General features: G+C 46.1%; 1 protein-coding gene across 1 annotated transcript in view; it reads left to right on the forward strand.

Annotated features, from left to right (window-relative positions):
- The first annotated feature begins 8230 nt into the window (after positions 1 to 8230).
- LOC137322980 (ankyrin repeat domain-containing protein 42-like) overlaps positions 8231 to 19488 on the forward strand; it is a 42468-nt gene continuing 31210 nt past the window's right edge. Inside the window, exons 1-2 of the mRNA XM_067986268.1 lie at positions 8231 to 8338; positions 16664 to 16827. Coding sequence (XP_067842369.1) covers positions 8296 to 8338; positions 16664 to 16827 — 207 coding nt within the window. The 5' untranslated portion in view covers positions 8231 to 8295. The remainder of the gene's footprint in view (positions 8339 to 16663; positions 16828 to 19488) is intronic.

Genomic DNA, 19488 nt, shown 5'->3' on the forward strand with positions numbered 1-19488 from the left:
CATTCTCTCTCTCTCTCTCTCTATTACCCTGAGCCTCCATTCTCTCTCTCTATTACACTGAGCCTCCATTCTCTCTCTCTCTCTCTCTATTACCCTGAGCCTCCATTCTCTCTCTCTCTCTATTACCCTGAGCCTCCATTCTCTCTATTACCCTGAGCCTCCATTCTCTCTCTCTCTCTCTCTATTACCCTGAGCCTCCATTCTCTCTCTCTCTCTATTACCCTGAGCCTCCATTCTCTCTCTCTCTCTATTACACTGAGCCTCCATTCTCTCTCTCTCTCTCTATTACCCTGAGCCTCCATTCTCTCTCTCTCTCTCTATAACCCTGAGCCTCCATTCTCTCTCTCTATTACCCTGAGCCTCCATTCTCTCTCTCTCTCTCTCTCTATTACCCTGAGCCTCCATTCTCTCTCTCTCTCTCTATAACCCTGAGCCTCCATTCTCTCTCTCTATTACCCTGAGCCTCCATTCTCTCTATTACACTGAGCCTCCATTCTCTCTCTCTCTCCATTACCCCGAGCCTCCATTCTCTCTCTCTCTCTCTATTACCCTGAGCCTCCATTCTCTCTCTCTCTATTACACTGAGCCTCCATTCTCTCTCTCTCTCTCTCTATTACCCTGAGCCTCCATTCTCTCTCTCTCTATGACACAGACTCCATTCTCTCTCTCTCTCTATTGCCCTGAGCCTCCATTCTCTCTCTCTCTCTATTACCCTGAGCCTCCATTCTCTCTCTCTATTACCCTGAGCCTCCATTCTCTCTCTCTCTCTCTCTCTATTACCCTGAGCCTCCATTCTCTCTCTCTATTACCCTGAGCCTCCATTCTCTCTCTCTCTCTCTCTCTCTCTATTACCCTGAGCCTCCATTCTCTCTCTCTATTACCCTGAGCCTCCATTCTCTCTCTCTCTCTCTCTCTCTATTACCCTGAGCCTCCATTCTCTCTCTCTATTACCCTGAGCCTCCATTCTCTCTCTCTCTCTCTCTCTCTCGATTACCCTGAGCTTCCATTCTCTCTCTCTCTCTCTCTCTATTACCCTGAGCCTCCATTCTCTCTCTCTATTACCCTGAGCCTCCATTCTCTCTCTCTCTCTCTCTCTCTCTATTACCCTGAGCCTCCATTCTCTCTCTCTCTCTCTATTACCCTGAGCCTCCATTCTCTCTATTACACTGAGCCTCCATTCTCTCTCTCTCTCCATTACCCCGAGCCTCCATTCTCTCTCTCTCTCTCTCTATTACCCTGAGCCTCCATTCTCTCTCTCTCTCTCTATTACCCTGAGCCTCCATTCTCTCTCTCTCTATTACCCTGAGCCTCCATTCTCTCTCTCTCTCTATTACCCTGAGCCTCCATTCTCTCTCTCTCTCTCTATTACCCTGAGCCTCCATTCTCTCTCTCTCTCTATTACCCTGCACCTCCATTCTCTCTCTCTCTCTCTATTACCCTGAGCCTCCATTCTCTCTCTCTCTCTCTCTCTCTATTACCCTGAGGCTTCATTCTCTCTCTCTATTACCCTGAGCCTCCATTCTCTCTATTACACTGAGCCTCCATTCTCTCTCTCTCTCCATTACCCCGAGCCTCCATTCTCTCTCTCTCTCTCTCTCTATTACCCTGAGCCTCCATTCTCTCTCTCTCTATTACACTGAGCCTCCATTCTCTCTCTCTCTCTATTACACTGAGCCTCCATTCTCTCTCTCTCTATTACCTTGAGCCTCCATTTTCTCTCTCTCTCTCTCTATTACCCTGAGCCTCCATTCTCTCTCTCTCTATTGCCCTGAGCCTCCATTTTCTCTCTCTCTATTACCCTGAGCCTCCATTCTCTCTCTCTGTTACCCTGAGCCTCCATTCTCTCTCTCTCTCTCTCTATTACCCTGAGCCTCCATTCTCTCTCTCTCTATTGCCCTGAGCCTCCATTTTCTCTCTCTCTCTCTCTATTACCCTGAGCCTCCATTCTCTCTCTCTCTATTACCCTGAGCCTCCATTCTCTCTCTCTATTACCCTGAGCCTCCATTCTCTCTCTCTGTTACCGAGCCTCCATTCTCTCGCTCTCTCTCTATTACCATGAGCCTCCATTCTCTCTCTCTCTCTATTACCCTGAGCCTCCATTCTCTCTCTCTCTCTCTATTACCCTGCGCCTCCATTCTCTCTCTCTCTCTCTATTACCCTGAGCCTCCATTCTCTCTCTCTCTATTACCCTGAGCCTTCATTCTCTCTCTCTATTACCCTGAGCCTCCATTCTCTCTATCACACTGAGCCTCCATTCTCTCTCTCTCTCTCTATTACCCCGAGCCTCCATTCTTTCTCTCTCTATTACCCTGAGCCTCCATTCTCTCTCTCTCTATTACCCTGAGCCTCCATTCTCTCTCTCTCTCTATTACACAGCCTCCATTCTCTCTCTCTCTATTACACAGCCTCCATTCTCTCTCTCTATTACCCTGAGCCTCCATTCTCTCTCTCTCTCTATTACACAGCCTCCATTCTCTCTCTCTCTATTACACAGCCTCCATTCTCTCTCTCTCTATTACCCTGAGCCTCCATTCTCTCTCTCTCTATTACCCTGAGCCTCCATTCTCTCTCTCTCTCTCTCTCTCTATTACCCTGAGCCTTCATTCTCTCTCTCTCTCTCTATTACCCTGAGCCTCCATTCTCTCTCTCTCTATTACCCTGAGCCTCCATTCTCTCTCTCTCTCTATTACCCTGAGCCTCCATTCTCTCTCTCTCTCTATTACACTGAGCCTCCATTCTCGCTCTCTCTATTACCCTGAGCCTCCATTCTCTCTCTCTCTCTATTTCCCTGAGCCTCCATTCTCTCTCTCTCTCTATTACCCTGAGCCTCCATTCTCTCTCTCTCTCTATTACCCTGAGCCTCCATTCTCTCTCTCTCTCTATTACCCTGAGCCTCCATTCTCTCTCTCTCTCTCTCTCTATTACCCTGAGCCTCCATTCTCTCTCTCTCTATTACCCTGAGCCTCCATTCTCTCTCTCTCTCTATTACCCTGAGCCTCCATTCTCTCTCTCTCTCTATTACCCTGAGCCTCCATTCTCTCTCTCTCTCTATTACCCTGAGCCTCCATTCTCTCTCTCTATTACACTGAGCCTCCATTCTCTCTCTCTCTCTCTCTATTACCCTGAGCCTCCATTCTCTCTCTCTCTCTCTCTCTATTGCCCTGAGCCTCCATTCTCTCTCTCTCTCTCTATTACCCTGAGCCTCCATTCTCTCTCTCTCTCTCTATTACCCTGAGCCTCCATTCTCTCTCTCTCTCTCTATTACCCTGAGCCTCCATTCTCTCTCTCTCTCTCTCTCTCTCTATTACCCTGAGCCTCCATTCTCTCTCTCTATTACCCTGAGCCTCCATTCTCTCTCTCTCTCTCTCTCTATTAACCTGAGCCTCCATTCTCTCTCTCTCTATTACTCTGAGCCTTCATTCTCTCTCTCTCTCTCTCTATTACCCTGAGCCTCCATTCTCTCTCTCTATTACCCTGAGCCTCCATTCTCTCTCTCTCTCTCTATTACCCTGAGCCTCCATTCTCTCTCTCTATTACCCTGAGCCTCCATTCTCTCTATTACACTGAGCCTCCATTCTCTCTCTCTATTACCCTGAGCCTCCATTCTCTCTCTCTCTCTCGATTACCCTGAGCCTCCATTCTCTCTCTCTCTCTCTCTATTATCCTGAGCCTCCATTCTCTCTCTCTCTCTCTATTACACTGAGCCTCCATTCTCTCTCTCTCTCTATTACCCTGAGCCTCCATTCTCTCTCTCTATTACCCTGAGCCTCCATTCTCTCTCTCTCTCTCTATTACCCTGAGCCTCCATTCTCTCTCTCTCTATTACCCTGAGCCTCCATTCTCTCTATTACACTGAGCCTCCATTCTCTCTCTCTCTCTATTACCCTGAGCCTCCATTCTCTCTCTCTCTCTTTTACCCCGAGCCTCCATTCTCTCTCTCTCTCTATTACACTGAGCCTCCATTCTCTCTCTCTCTATTACCCTGAGCCTCCATTCTCTCTCTCTCTATTACCTTGAGCCTCCATTCTCTCTATCTCTATTACCCCGAGCCTCCATTCTCTCTCTCTCTCTCTCTATTACCCTGAGCCTTCATTCTCTCTCTCTATTACCCTGAGCCTCCATTCTCTCCATTACACTGAGCCTCCATTCTCTCTCTCTCTCTATTGCCCTGAGCCTCCATTCTCTCTCTCTCTCTCTATTATCCTGAGCCTCCAATCTCTCTCTCTCTCTCTATTACACTGAGCCTCCATTCTCTCTCTCCATTAACCAGAGCCTCCATTCTCTCTCTCTCTCGATTACCCTGAGCCTCCATTCTCTCTCTCTATTACACTGAGCCTCCATTCTCTCTCTCTCTCTCTATTATCCTGAGCCTCCATTCTCTCTCTCTCTCTCTATTACACTGAGCCTCCATTCTCTCTCTCTCTCTATTACACTGAGCCTCCATTCTCTCTCTCTCTCTCTCTATTACCTTGAGCCTCCATTCTCTCTCTCTCTATTACCCTGAGCCTCCATTCTCTCTCTCTCTCTCTCTATTACACTGAGCCTCCATTCTCTCTCTCTATTACCCTGAGCCTCCATTCTCTCTATTACACTGAGCCTCCATTCTCTCTCTCTTTCTCTATTATCCTGAGCCTCCATTCTCTCTCTCTCTCTCTATTACACTGAGCCTCCATTCTCTCTCTCTCTCTATTATCCTGAGCCTCCATTCTCTCTCTCTATTACCCTGAGCCTCCATCACTCTCTCTCTCTATTACACTGAGCCTCCATTCTCTCTCTCTCTCTATTACACTGAGCCTCCATTCTCTCTCTCTCTATTACACTGAGCCTCCATTCTCTCTCTCTCTCTCTCTCTATTACCCTGAGCCTCCATTCTCTCCCTCTCTCTCTCTCTATTACCCTGAGCCTCCATTCTCTCTCTCTCTCTCTCTATTACCCTGAGCCTCCATTCTCTCTCTCTATTACACTGAGCCTCCATTCTCTCTCTCTCTATTACCCTGAGCCTCCATTCTCTCTCTCTCTATTACCCTGAGCCTCCATTCTCTCTCTCTCTATTACCTTGAGCCTCCATTCTCTCTCTCTCTATTACCCTGAGCCTCCATTCTCTCTCTCTCTCTCTCTATTACCCTGAGCCTTCATTCTCTCTCTATTACCCTGAGCCTCCATTCTCTCTATTACACTGAGCCTCCATTCTCTCTCTCTCTCTATTGCCCTGAGCCTCCATTCTCTCTCTCTCTCTCTATTATCCTGAGCCTCCATTCTCTCTCTCTCTCTATTACACTGAGCCTCCATTCTCTCTCTCTATTACCCTGAGCCTCCATTCTCTCTCTCTCTCTCGATTACCCTGAGCCTCCATTCTCTCTCTCTCTCTCTCTATTACACTGAGCCTCCATTCTCTCTCTCTCTCTATTGCCCTGAGCCTCCATTCTCTCTCTCTCTCTCTCTCTATTACCCTGAGCCTTCATTCTCTCTCTCTATTACCCTGAGCCTCCATTCTCTCTATTACACTGAGCCTCCATTCTCTCTCTCTCTCTATTGCCCTGAGCCTCCATTCTCTCTCTCTCTCTCTATTATCCTGAGCCTCCATTCTCTCTCTCTCTCTATTACACTGAGCCTCCATTCTCTCTCTCTATTACCCTGAGCCTCCATTCTCTCTATTACACTGAGCCTCCATTCTCTCTCTCTCTCTCTCTATTATCCTGAGCCTCCATTCTCTCTCTCTATTACCCTGAGCCTCCATTCTCTCTCTCTCTCTCTATTACCCTGAGCCTCCATTCTCTCTCTCTCTCTCTATTACACTGAGCCTCCATTCTCTCTTTCTCTCTATTATCCTGAGCCTCCATTCTCTCTCTCTATTACCCTGAGCCTCCATCTCTCTCTCTCTCTATTATCCTGAGCCTCCATTCTCTCTCTCTCTCTATTATCCTGAGCCTCCATTCACTCTCTCTCTATTACACTGAGCCTCCATTCTCTCTCTCTCTATTACACTGAGCCTCCATTCTCTCTCTCTCTATTACACTGAGCCTCCATTCTCTCTCTCTCTATTACACTGAGCCTCCATTCTCTCTCTCTCTCTCTCTATTACCCTGAGCCTCCATTCTCTCTCTCTCTATTACACTGAGTCTCCATTCTCTCTCTCTCTCTCTATTACCCTGAGCCTCCATTCTCTCTCTCTCTCTATTACCCTGAGCCTCCATTCTCTCTCTCTCTCTATTACCCTGAGCCTCCATTCTCTCTCTCTCTCCATTACCATGAGCCTCCATTCTCTCTCTCTCTCTATTTCCCTGAGCCTCCATTCTCTCTCTCTCTCTATTTCCCTGAGCCTCCATTCTCTCTCTCTCTCTATTTCCCTGAGCCTCCATTCTCTCTCTCTCTCTATTTCCCTGAGCCTCCATTCTCTCTCTCTCTCTATTACACTGAGCCTCCATTCTCTCTCTCTATTACCCTGAGCCTCCATTCTCTCTCTCTCTCTCTCTCTATTACCCTGAGCCTCCATTCTCTCTCTCTCTCTCTCTATTACCCTGAGCCTCCATTCTCTCTCTCTCTCTCTATTACCCTGAGCCTCCATTCTCTCTCTCTCTCTCTCTATTACCCTGAGCCTCCATTCTCTCTCTCTCCATTACCCTGAGCCTCCATTCTCTCTCTCTCTCTCTATTACCCTGAGCCTCCATTCTCTCTCTCTCTCTCTCTCTATTACCCTGAGCCTCCATTCTCTCTCTCTCCATTACCCTGAGCCTCCATTCTCTCTCTCTCTCTCTCTATTACCCTGAGCCTCCATTCTCTCTCTCTCTCTCTCTCTATTACCCTGAGCCTCCATTCTCTCTCTCTCCATTACCCTGAGCCTCCATTCTCTCTCTCTCTCTCTCTATTACCCTGAGCCTCCATTCTCTCTCTCTCCATTACCCTGAGCCTCCATTCTCTCTCTCTCTCTCTATTACCATGAGCCTCCATTCTCTCTCTCTCTCTCTATTACCCTGAGCCTCCATTCTCTCTCTCTCCATTACCCTGAGCCTCCATTCTCTCTCTCTCTCCATTACCCTGAGCCTCCATTCTCTCTCTCTCTCTATTTCCCTGAGCCTCCATTCTCTCTCTCTCTCTATTACCCTGAGCCTCCATTCTCTCTCTCTCTCTATTTCCCTGAGCCTCCATTCTCTCTCTCTCTCTATTTCCCTGAGCCTCCATTCTCTCTCTCTCTCTATTTCCCTGAGCCTCCATTCTCTCTCTCTCTCTATTTCCCTGAGCCTCCATTCTCTCTCTCTCTCTCTATTACCCTGAGCCTCCATTCTCTCTCTCTCTCTCTCTATTACCCTGAGCCTCCATTCTCTCTCTCTCTCTATTACCCTGAGCCTCCATTCTCTCTCTCTCTCTCTCTCTATTACCCTGAGCCTCCATTCTCTCTCTCTCTCTCTCTCCATTACCCTGAGCCTCCATTCTCGCTCTCTCTATTTCCCTGAGCCTCCATTCTCTCTCTCTCTCTATTTCCCTGAGCCTCCATTCTCTCTCTCTCTCTATTTCCCTGAGCCTCCATTCTCTCTCTCTCTCTATTTCCCTGAGCCTCCATTCTCTCTCTCTATTACCCTGAGCCTCCATTCTCTCTCTCTCTCTATTACCCTGAGCCTCCATTCTCTCTCTCTCTCTATTTCCCTGAGCCTCCATTCTCTCTCTCTATTACCCTGAGCCTCCATTCTCTCTCTCTCTCTCTCCATTACCCTGAGCCTCCATTCTCGCTCTCTCTATTACCCTGAGCCTCCATTCTCTCTCTCTCTCTATTACCCTGAGCCTCCATTCTCTCTCTCTCTCTCTATTACCCTGAGCCTCCATTCTCTCTCTCTCTCTATTTCCCTGAGCCTCCATTCTCTCTCTCTATTACCCTGAGCCTCCATTCTCTCTCTCTCTATTACCCTGAGCCTCCATTCTCTCTCTCCATTACCCTGAGCCTCCATTCTCTCTCTCTCTATTACCCTGAGCCTCCATTCTCTCTCTCTCTCTCTCTATTTCCCTGAGCCTCCATTCTCTCTCTCTCTCTATTACCCTGAGCCTCCATTCTCTCTCTCTCTCTCTATTACCCTGAGCCTCCATTCTCTCTCTCTCTCTCTCTGTTATAGTGAGTTTCGATCGGAATATTTTTCTGTAATTTTCTTTCGGGGAGACTTTTCTCCGGAAATGAAAGCAATTTGGCATTGCAGGTTCAAATGACGCCGGAAGTTTATTGGCGTTGCTAATCAAGCACGATTCCAAAGCCCGTCTCAGGCAGCGCTGAAGAGCTGGTGGTGTTAATGTGATCGGGTTTAATTTCTGATGCAAGGTGCAGCAATGCCCGCAGTCTCTGCAGCCGCGTTAGGTAAAGCGACGATTGGGAATCTTGGGACTTTAGCGGGGGAGTGTGACAGGCAGTGGGATGGAGGTGCTGAGGAATGCTTTCGTTCCCAAGGACTGGAACATGTCCTGAATGTAGCTTAGGATCTGTAACGTACGGTTCAGTTTTGCTGGGAAAACATAAGCTTTTTCTACAAAATATAATTATCCCCCAATGCAATCGAATTAGGAATTGGAAAAGAGCAGGGGAGTAGGACTGATTGGATAGCTGTTTCAAAGACCATGCACGATGGGCCGAATGGCCTCCTTCTGTGCTGTGAGATATGATTCTATGAATTTGTAATTTATTGAAGAATTCATCATAACATACAAAGCTAAATTCGTTTGGCTGTAAAATATGCTGATGTGGTGTTTGCATAAGATTTTGTTTAGGTATTTTAACTTAAAATGGTTGATGTGAAGAATGTTATTTTGTTACAAAACACTAGAGGCAGAGACAGGAGAAATTATAATGGGGATTAAGGAAATGACAAAGACTTTAAATATTTTGTATCTGTCTTCACAGTAGAAGACACAAAAACATACATGAAATAGTGGGGAACCAAGGGTCTAATCAGAGTGAGGAACTTAAAGTAATTAATATTAGTAAAGAAAAAATACTGGAGAAATTAAAGGAATTAAAAGCCAGCAAATCCCTCGGACCTGATCGTCCTAGGGTTTTAAAAGTGGTGGCACCAGTGGATGTGGTATATTTGGATTTTCAAAAGGCATTGGATAAGGTGCCACACAAGAGGTTGTTCTATGAGATTAGGGCCTGTGGGATTGGGGCTAATATATTAGCCATGGATTGAGGATTGGTTAATGAACAGAAAACAGTAGGAACAATGGCTCAATTGTGGGTTGGCAGGTTATAACTAGTGGGGTGCCACAAGGATCAGTGCTTGGGCCTCAGCTGTTTACAATCTATATCAGTCACTTAGTATACAAGTTTGCTGATGATACAATGCTAGGTGGGAAAGTAAGCTGTGAGGAGGCTGCAAAGGGATATAGGCAGGTTCAGTGAGTGTGCGAGGAGGTGGCAGATGGAGTATAATGTGGGGAAATGTGAAATTATCCACTTTGGTAGGAAGAATGGAAAAGCAGTACATTTTTTAAAAGGTGAGAGACTAAGAAATGTTGGTATTCAGAGGGATTTGGATGTCCTTGTACATGAATCACAGAAAGTTAACATGCAGGTACAACAAGCAATTAGGAAGGCAGATGGTATGTTAGCCTTTATTGCATGGGGTTGGGAGCATAAGACTTAAGGAGGTCGTGCTACAATTATATAGGGCTGTGGTGAGACCACACCTGGAGCACTGTGTACAATTTTGATCTCCTTACCTAAGGAAAGATATACTTGCCTTAGAGGTGGAGCAATGAAGATTCACTAGATTGATCCCTGGGATGAGAGGATTGTCCTATGAGCAGAGATTGAGTAGAATGGGCCTATATTCTCGAGTTTAGAAGAATGAGAGATGATCTCATTGAAACATATTAAATTCTTAGAGGGCTTGATAGGATAGATACTGAGAGGATGTTTCTCTTGGCTGAAGAGTTTAGATCTAGGGGACATAGTCTCAAGATAAGAGGTCAGCCATTTAGGAACGTGATGAGGAAAAATGTCTTCACTCAGAGGGTTGTGAATCTTTGGAATTCTGTATCCCAGAGGGCTGTGGATGCTGAGTCGTTGAGTATATTCACGTTTGAGATCGATGGATATTTGGACACTAAGGGAATCAAAGGATATGGGGATAGGGTGGGAAAGTGGAGTTGAGGAAATCAAGGGATATGGGGCAAAGGTGGGAAAGTGGAGTTGAGGTAGAAAATCAGCCATGATCTTATTGAATGGCGAAGCAGGCTCGAGTGGTCATTTGGCCTACTCCTGCTCCAAGTTCTTAACTGTAAGATTAGAACAAAATGGTTTTGTTTTAACTGATGCTGCTGTTATAGTGTAAATGCCTTGTACCTGAAGTCAGAGCCTAACCTGACAGCAGAAGGAAGCAGAGTGAGGCTCTCTGGAGGATGGAGTCTCACTTTGCTTTGTGTCAAAGTAAATTTGGGTCTCGCGCTTAATTTAAACTGAATGCACCTTCAGAGCTTTATTGGAATAAAATGTGTCTAAATTGATTGGCTTGGGTTAATCTACTTGACCCCAGATAGCTCTAGAATTTTAGTGTAAACATGCCTTATGACAACAATGGAATAATGCCAGATATTTCCATCAGTTTATGAGCAGATATCTTATTTATAATGCCTTTTTGAAAAAAATCAATTGTAAGAGCACTATTTCAGCTCTTTTTATTTTATTATTTGTTCACGGGATGTGGGCGTTGCTGGCGAGGCCAGCATTTATTGCCCATCCCTAATTGCCCTCGAGAAGGTGGTGGTGAGCCGCCTTCTTGAACCGCTGCAGTCCGTGTGGTGACGGTTCTCCCACAGTGCTGTTAGGAAGGGAGTTCCAGGATTTTGACCCAGCGACAATGAAGGAACGGCGATATATTTCCAAGTCGGGATGGTGTGTGACTTGGAGGGGAAGGTGGTGGTGTTCCCATGTGCCTGCTGCTCTTGTCCTTCTAGGTGGTAGAGGTCGCGGGTTTGGGAGGTGCTGTCGAAGAAGCCTTGGCGAGTTGCTGCAGTGCATCCTGTGGATGGTACACACTGCAGCCCCTGTGCGCCGGTGGTGAAGGGAGTGAATGTTTATGGTGGTGGATGGGGTGCCAATCAAGCGGGCTGCTTTATCTTGGATGGTGTCGAGCTTCTTGAGTGTTGTTGGAGCTGCACTCATCCAAGCAAGTGGAGAATATTCCATCACGCTCCTGACTTGTGCCTTGTCGATGGTGGAAAGGCTTTGTGGAGTCAGGAGGTGAATCACTCGCCGCAGAATACCCAGCCTCTGACCTGCTCTCGTAGCCACAGTATTTATATGGCTGGTCCAGTTAAGTTTGTGGTCAATGGTGACCCCCCAGGATGTTGATGGTGGGGGATTCGGCGATGGTAATGCCGTTGAATGTCAAGGGGAGGTGGTTAGACTCTCTCTTGTTGGAGATGGTCATTGCCTGGCACTTATCTGGCGCGAATGTTACTTGCCACTTATGAGCCCAAGCCTGGATGTTGTCCAGGTCTTGCTGCATGCGGGCTCGGACTGCTTCATTATTTGAGGGGTTGCGAATGGAACTGAACACTGTGCAGTCATCAGCGAACATCCCCATTTCTGACCTTATGATGGAGGGAAGGTCATTGATGAAGCAGCTGAAGATGATTGGGCCTAGGACACTGCCCTGAGGAACTCCTGCAGCAATGTCCTGGGGCTGAGATGATTGGCCTCTAACAACCACTACCATCTTCCTTTGTGCTAGGTATGACTCCAGCCACTGGAGAGTTTTCCCCCTGATTCCCATTGACTTCAATTTTACTAGGGCTCCTTGGTGCCACACTCGGTCAAATGCTGCCTTGATGTCAAGGGCAGTCACTCTCACCTCACCTCTGGAATTCAGCTCTTTTGTCCATGTTTGGACCAAGGCTGTAATGAGGTCTGGAGCCGAGTGGTCCTGGCGGAACCCAAACTGAGCATCGGTGAGCAGGTTATTGGTGAGTAAGTGCCGCTTGATAGCACTGTCGATGACACCTTCCATCACTTTGCTGATGATTGAGAGTAGACTGATGGGGCAGTAATTGGCCGGATTGGATTTGTCCTGCTTTTTGTGGACAGGACATACCTGGGCAATATTCCACATTGTTGGGTAGATGCCAGTGTTGTAGCTGTACTGTACTAGCTCGCCCTTCCTTCGTCTTTCCTTGTCACTTGGTCGGGTAACAGAATGGAAATGCACAGTCTCAGTTCCCCCATAAGAACACAGAGCCAAAATAGTGCATCTGGTTGTGTGGCAGACGTACAATTATGTATCACTAGGAAGATAGGAACATAGGAACAGGATCATTCATCCCCTCAAGCCTGTTCTGCCATTCAATTAGATCATGGCTGATCTGTACCTCAACTGCATTTACCTGCCTTTTTTCCATATCCTTGATAACTTTACCTCACAAAAATTTCAGTCTTGAAAATTTCAGTTGACCCAGAATCCACAGTCTTTTGTGGGAGAGAATTCCAGATTTTCACTAGCCTTTGTGTGAAAAAGTGCTTCCTGATTTCACTTCTAAATGGCCTAGCTCTAATTTTAAGATTGTGCCCCTTGTTCGGGATTCCTCCACCAGAGGAAATAGCTTTCTACCTACTTTTTGAATCCTTTTATCATTTTAAACACTTCAATCAGATTACCCCTCAACCTTCTAAACTCAAGGGAATACAAGCAAAGTTTTTGTAACCTGTCATCATTTAACCCTTTAAGCTCTGGTATCATTCTGGTGAATCTGCGTTGTACACAATGTCAGATTCCACATGTATGCTGATGATACCCAGTTCTACCTCACCACCAGCTCTCTTGACCCCTCCACTGCCTATGATTTGCCATTCTGCTTGTCCGACATCCATTATTGGATGAGCAGAAATTTCCTCCAATTAAATTTTGGGAAGACCAAAGCCAGTGTCATCGGCCTCTGCCGCAAACTCCATTCCCTAGCCACCGATTCCACTCCCCACTGCATGAGGGTGAACCAGACTGTTCGCAACCTCGGTGTCCTATTTGACCCTGAGCTGAGCTGAGTTTCCGACCCCAGATCCTCTCCATCGCCAAGACCGCCTACTTCCATCTCTGTAATATCGCTCGTCTCTGCCCCTTCCTCAGCTCATCTGCTGCTGAAACCCTCACCCATGCTTTTGTTACCTCCAGGTTTGACTATTTTAGTGCTCTCCTGGCCGGCCCCCCCATCTTCCACCCTCCTTGGCCCTACCCCTTCCTATCGTTGTAACCTTCTCCAGCCCTACAACCCTCCGAGAACTCTGCTTTTCTCCATTTCTGGCCTCGTGCATCCCCGATTTCCTTCACCGCACCAGTGCCTTCAGCTGTCTAGGCCCTAAGTTCTGGAATTCCCTCCCTTAACCTCTCTACCTCTCCTCCTTTAAGATGCTCCTTAAAACCTACCTCTTTGACCAAGATCTTGGTCACCTCTCCTAATGTCTCCTTATCTGGCTTGGTGTCAAATTTTGTCTGCTAACTCCTGAGACGTGCCTTGGGACATTTTACTACGTTAAAGGTGCTATATAAATGCAAGTTGTTGTTGCTGTTTTACCCTCTCCATGGCCAATATATCCTTCCTGAGGTGCGGTCTGACCAAGGCTCTATACAACTGAAGCATAACTTCCTCCTCTTTTCCAACCAATGTTGGCCTTGAGATAAAGGCCAACATTCCATTAGGCTTTAATGATTACTTTTTGTACTTGTGCACTAGCTTTTAGTAAGTTTTGTAGCTGTAATCTCTTTTGGGGAACCATATCAAATGCCTTCCAGAAGTCCACATGGACAACGTCCATAAACACTCCCCTGCCCACCATGTTAGTGATCTCCTAAGAAAAAAATTCAACTAGATTAGTCAGACATGACCTACCTGTCACAAATCCATGCTGACTCTATTTGATCAGCTCATACTTGTCCAAGTTCTCAGTCACTCTGTCCCTGATGATAGATTCCAGTAAATTCCCTACTACTGAAGTTAAACTGACAGGTCTATAATTTCTTGGTTTCTCCCTCCCTCCTTCCTTAAATAATGGAGTCACATTGCAATTTTTGGCTCCAAATCTAGATTCCCAAATCTAGAGATCTCTTGAAAATTATGACTAATGCATCTGTAATTTTCCCCACCTGTTTTTTTAATAACCTAGGCTGGAAACAATCAGGCCCTGGAAATCTGTTTATCTTAAGTGCCATTATTTTCTCCATTATCATTTTTACTTGTATTAAATTCACTACATTCCTCCGCTTGACTTATTTCTAGGTTCCCTCTACCGCTGGTACTTTGTCCTCTTCCTCCACTGTGAAAACGGATATAAAGTGTTCATTTATTAAGTCTGCCATTTCATTATTATCTATTATGGTCTCACCCCCATCCACCTTTATTAGGCCCACATTCACCCTTACCACTCTCCTTTTCTTAATATATTTATAAAAGCTTTTACTGTTAGCATTGATATGCCGTGCAAGTTTTTGTCATACTCCCTTTTTGCACCTCTTATTACTATCTTTGTATCACTTAGTTGCTTTTTATAGCGCTGTCTGTCTGCTGGATTTCTGCTTTTCCTTGCATTTGTGTAAGCCATTTCTTTTAGCTTGATACTGTCTCTTACCTCGTTTGTTGACCATGGTTGCTTAACTGTACAAGTGAAGCTTTTGCCTTTTAGGGGTATATATTGGTTTTGTATTGGACCAAAAACTTCGTTGAATACTTCCTACTGTTTGTGAGTGGGTTTACCCATTAACAGCTCATCCTCGTTTACTGTGGTCAATTTATTTCTCATCCCTTCAAAGTTTGCCTCACTTAAGTTTAAAACCTTGGTTTGTGACTGCTGCTCCCTCTCAAACCTTGTATCAAATTCATTCATATTATACTCACTATTCACAAGATGTTCCCTTACAGTCAGCTTGTTAATTCATTCTGGTTCATTATTCATCACTAAATCTAGTATGGCCTTATCTTTTGTCGGTCCTAAAACATATTGTTCCAGAAAACTGTCCCAAATGCATTCTAGAAATTCATAGCCTTTACTACTTGAGCTATTCTGCTTTTCCCAGTCTATATGAAAATTAAAATCTCCCATTATAATCAAATTGTTTCTCCTACATGCTTACCTGATCTCCATATTTTTATATCCCTACTGTCAGAAGATCTGTAAATGACTCCCAGCATCTCGAGGCTTTCATCCTTTACTGTTCCTTAGTTCTACTTGTACAGTTTCCACTGCCTGTCCACCCTTACTGAAATCCTTTCTTTCCACTGTTGCAATTGTACCTTTTATCAATAATGCTACTCCTCCTTTTCTAATTTCTCTGTCCTTTCTAAAGATCCAATGGCCTGGAATATTTAGCTCCCAATCATGCCCAGCGTGTAGCCTGGTCGCTGTAATGACTGCTGCATCTACTCCATGGAGGCCATGGTTAGCATTCTGGCCATCCTCCCTGCATCCTTCTTCCTTATCTCCACAGGTAGCAAGTATGTTGTATCTGTTGGACAGGATCAAATTTTGCGGTTCCTCCATTAGTTTTCCTTTACCTGCTGACTGTCAGTCATACACTCCTCTTTTTGTACCTGTATCTCTCTTTGTGGTGTGACTGTGTTCTGGACTAAACTCTCCAAATATTCCTCCTCCTCTTGTTATATGTTGGAATGTCTTTAACTTGCACTCCAGCTCAACAACTCTGAGCCGGAGTGACTCAAGACATAGACATTTCCCACAGGTGTGTTCATCCGGGACAGTCTTACTGTCCACAAATTCCCACATTCTGCCTGTGCTGCCTTTTTTCTTTACTTCTTTATTGTACAGCAATTATTTATTTATCTATTTCTGGTGCTAATTGATTTACCTTTAAGTTTTGATTATCAGATAGATTTAAGTTGATTTCTTTTAGTTACTTTTTATTGCTCAGTTTAGTTTAATCAGCCTATTTCTCTTATTGAAGTTAGTTTTAATTTATTTAATTTGTAATATTAGCAATTATGTGGCCTAAACCAATAATTAAAGTGGCCTTTTAACCAGTGCCATTCACTGCAGCTTCAAAGAAAGATCTGCGTGTTATAGAGCACTAAATAAGGTTCAGAACACAGGGCTTCCCTGATAGCTACATGGACAAATACACCACATGGTGGGGTAATCTCTGGCTCAATCCTCAATTTGTGCTGAGTTGGCTGATCTCAGCCAGCATGGTGGCATGGGAGCAAAGTACTTGTCCTCAGTGTCCCACACTACGGAGGGAAGGGAAACAGCCAGGGCTCCACGTTATGCTTGCTGGAGACCCCTGCTGGAAATTGCACACATGTTGATGAGGACAGGTTTGCTTGTGATGTCCCAAAGGTGGAATAGCCAGCCAGAAAATACTGACTAAGCTCACAGATTGTCCACTTGGATGAGCTCCCAGGAAATGGTCAGGACCAATGGAATTGAAATATGATGAATTGGTGCCTTCAAAAAAGGAAATGAAAAAAGGCCCATGCTGAAAACTTCAAATATGGAATGATGAAAATATTTTATTTAGGTTTTATTTTATTTTACCAAGTATAAGATGCTTACTCTTCCTTCAATATCACTAGCACTACTTGAACAAACCAGAAGTGCTAAGAAGCCCGTGGTATTAAAATGCTATTGTTATCTTATTGCTAATTGTCAGTGCATTCATGTTTTGAAATTGTTATTGTTTGACAGCTGCAAGGAAGAAGTCGTCTTTTGTCACTATTCATGAAGCAGTTAAAGCCGTTGATGTGGAGGAACTTGAGCTGATGGTGAAAAATGGAGCCAGCATTAATGAAGTTGATCCCATTCACAAATTCACTCCATTGCAATGGGCAGCGCATTCTGATAGTTTGGAGGTGAAGAGTTATTTACCACTGTATCAATACTGTATATACATATAAAAGTATTTAAGGATAGACCTGCAGAAAGAGCGAGACACAAAGGGGTAAATTTTAACCCACAAGAACGGGTGGGCAGTAAAAATACTCTGTTTTCGGAGCAGGACCGCATCCCGGCTCCAACACGCTTACTTCCGGGTTTTACCCAGATGCATTTGGATGCGTGCGCTTCTGACACCCAGAAGTTGTGCCGGTGGGATGATATTTAAAGGGCAAATTTAGGTCTTTAAAGAACTTAATCCTATTTACTTTTTGTGTATTGAGTTACACAAACCATTTTAACTTTCCCTGAATGCGTCTCCCATGGCCTCTGAAACACGCCATGGAAACAGAGGCGAGTTGCAGCCGACTCTCATTTGGACCTTTAAACCAGTGATTGACACGTGAAGAAAAGGTGAGTTTTTGCAGCGGGGCACTCAGTTCTCTCAGACAAACCTTTGGCTGGGAGTTCTTTGTATTTAGACTAAGATTTCTTTGTTCACATTGAGAATTCTTCTGTTCAGACATATTTACCTACATTTTGGACCCCCTCAAACTGACAACATCAAGATGGGGGTGGGGGGGAGGTTGCGCAACGGTTCAGTACATCCGAGGAGGAGGCACATCACCATCCATGGCAGGCACAGCGTGCAGTTCTGGAGTTGCAGGTCCACAAGACAGAGGTGCGCCACAAGGACCTGCAGAAGAGCAGAGAGGGGACCAACGGAGGGGCCGACATCGCAGGAGGCACTACCCTCGTGAGAGTGTGTACAGGCAGAGGCTGAGCTCCCTGGACCTCTGAGGAGCAGTGCCTATGCAGGCTGAGATTGAGTCGGCAGGTGGTGGCAGATATCTGCCGGCTCCTTCATGCAGAGCTGCTCCTGGCTGGGCCTGTGGCCACGCATGGCCCATCGCAGTTAAAGTCACCACTGCCCTCAATTTCTTCACATCCGGATCCTTCCGGTGCGGCACCGGTGACATCTCCAAGATTTCTCGGTTATCTGCACATAAGTGTATACAACAAGTCACTGATATATTGTTTGCCAGGGCATCAGACCAAGTCAACTTCCCCTGCGACGATATCAGCCAGACTGAGAGGGCAGTGGATTTCCACTCTCTAGCTGGCTTCCCATGGGTGCAGGGCGCAATTGATTGCACACATGTAGAAATCTGAGGACCAGCACATGAGCCAGGACTGTGTATCAACCAAAAGGGATATCACTCCATCAATCCGCAGCTGGTTTGCGACCACGGGAGGAGGTTTCTGCAGGTGTGTGCCAAATTCCCTGGCAGCTGCCATGATTCCTCCATTTTGCGTGCGTCCTACATCCCAGCCCTCTTCCACCCACAAGACAGACTTAAGGGCTGGCTGCTTGGAGACAAGGGATACCCCTGCAGACGTGGCTCATGATACCTCTGAGAAACCCCACCAATGTGGCATAGCAGCGGTACAATGACAGATCTGGTGGTGACGTGGCTGTCAGTGAACAAGCCATAGGAGAGCTGAAGATGCGCTTCAGGTGCTTGGATCGATCTGGGGGGAGCCCTTCGGTACTCATCAGCGAGGGTGTGCAAAATAATAGTCGTGTGTTGTGTCCTGCACAACATCACTCAACAGAGAGGGTTACAGATGGAGGAGCTCCAATGTGCTCATGAAGCATCCGCATCTGCCGGCAACATTGAGGAGGAGGAGGAGGACGATGACCCACCCACTGGCAGGGCTGCTCGTGATGCTACGGAGGAGTCACTCATATCTAATAGGTTCTCATAAGGAGATCTGCAAACTGAAGATAGTGAACTACTCAGACCACCAACATCAACACCAGCCCCCCGACCGTTTGCACAAAATAGCCCTTCAACCACGCATACACCCATTGTAAACGCACCCAATGGGTGGCATCAAGTTTTGGTGTTCATGATGAAGCACATGAAAGGGCGCTTTCACAAAAGGGACTCAAGAATGAACAAGACGTGGCAGTGGTGGTGAGAATTATAATATTTAATGTGCATGTAAGAAAAACAAATATAAATGAAAAACACGACATTGCATCAGACACCCTTGTGCATACCTTTGGTGATTACAAAACTTTCGCCTTCCTCTTCCTACCGTTTCTACGTGGTGCAGCCCCTGTCGCTTCAGCCGGGTTAGTGGCAGGTTGCTCAGATCTCTGCCCTGACTTTTGAGATGCTCCCGGCCAATGCTCTCTGGGTTTTGGAGTCCGTGAGGGCCCCGCCAAAGACTGCTCCACCTGTACCTGTGCAGGGGCAGACTTGGTCATTGGGAGAGGAGGCAGAATTGCGGGTACTGGTTGAGGTGGGGGCAACGGGTGACACGTGGGAGTGCGTTGAGTGGAGTCCTCACTTCCATGTCCCCTTTCACCATCATTCCTCTCCTGGGCCAGGGCCACATCACTCCTACCACTCTGCTGGACAACAGCTTGGAACACATCTGTGATGCATTCTAAGGCCACGGCTAAAGTATCTGTCTGCCTGTTCAAGGCGGCAGAAAAGTTGGCATCTTGAGTCTGCACGGCTGTTATCATGGCTTGAAGCTACAGGATGCTTCCATTCTCTACACCACAGACATTCCCATACTTATCTGAGCCACCATTCCACTAATGCTGGAGGTGGACTCCTCCA

The sequence above is a fragment of the Heptranchias perlo genome, chromosome 6 (genome assembly GCF_035084215.1).
Source record: "Heptranchias perlo isolate sHepPer1 chromosome 6, sHepPer1.hap1, whole genome shotgun sequence".
NCBI classification, from domain to species: domain Eukaryota; kingdom Metazoa; phylum Chordata; class Chondrichthyes; order Hexanchiformes; family Hexanchidae; genus Heptranchias; species Heptranchias perlo.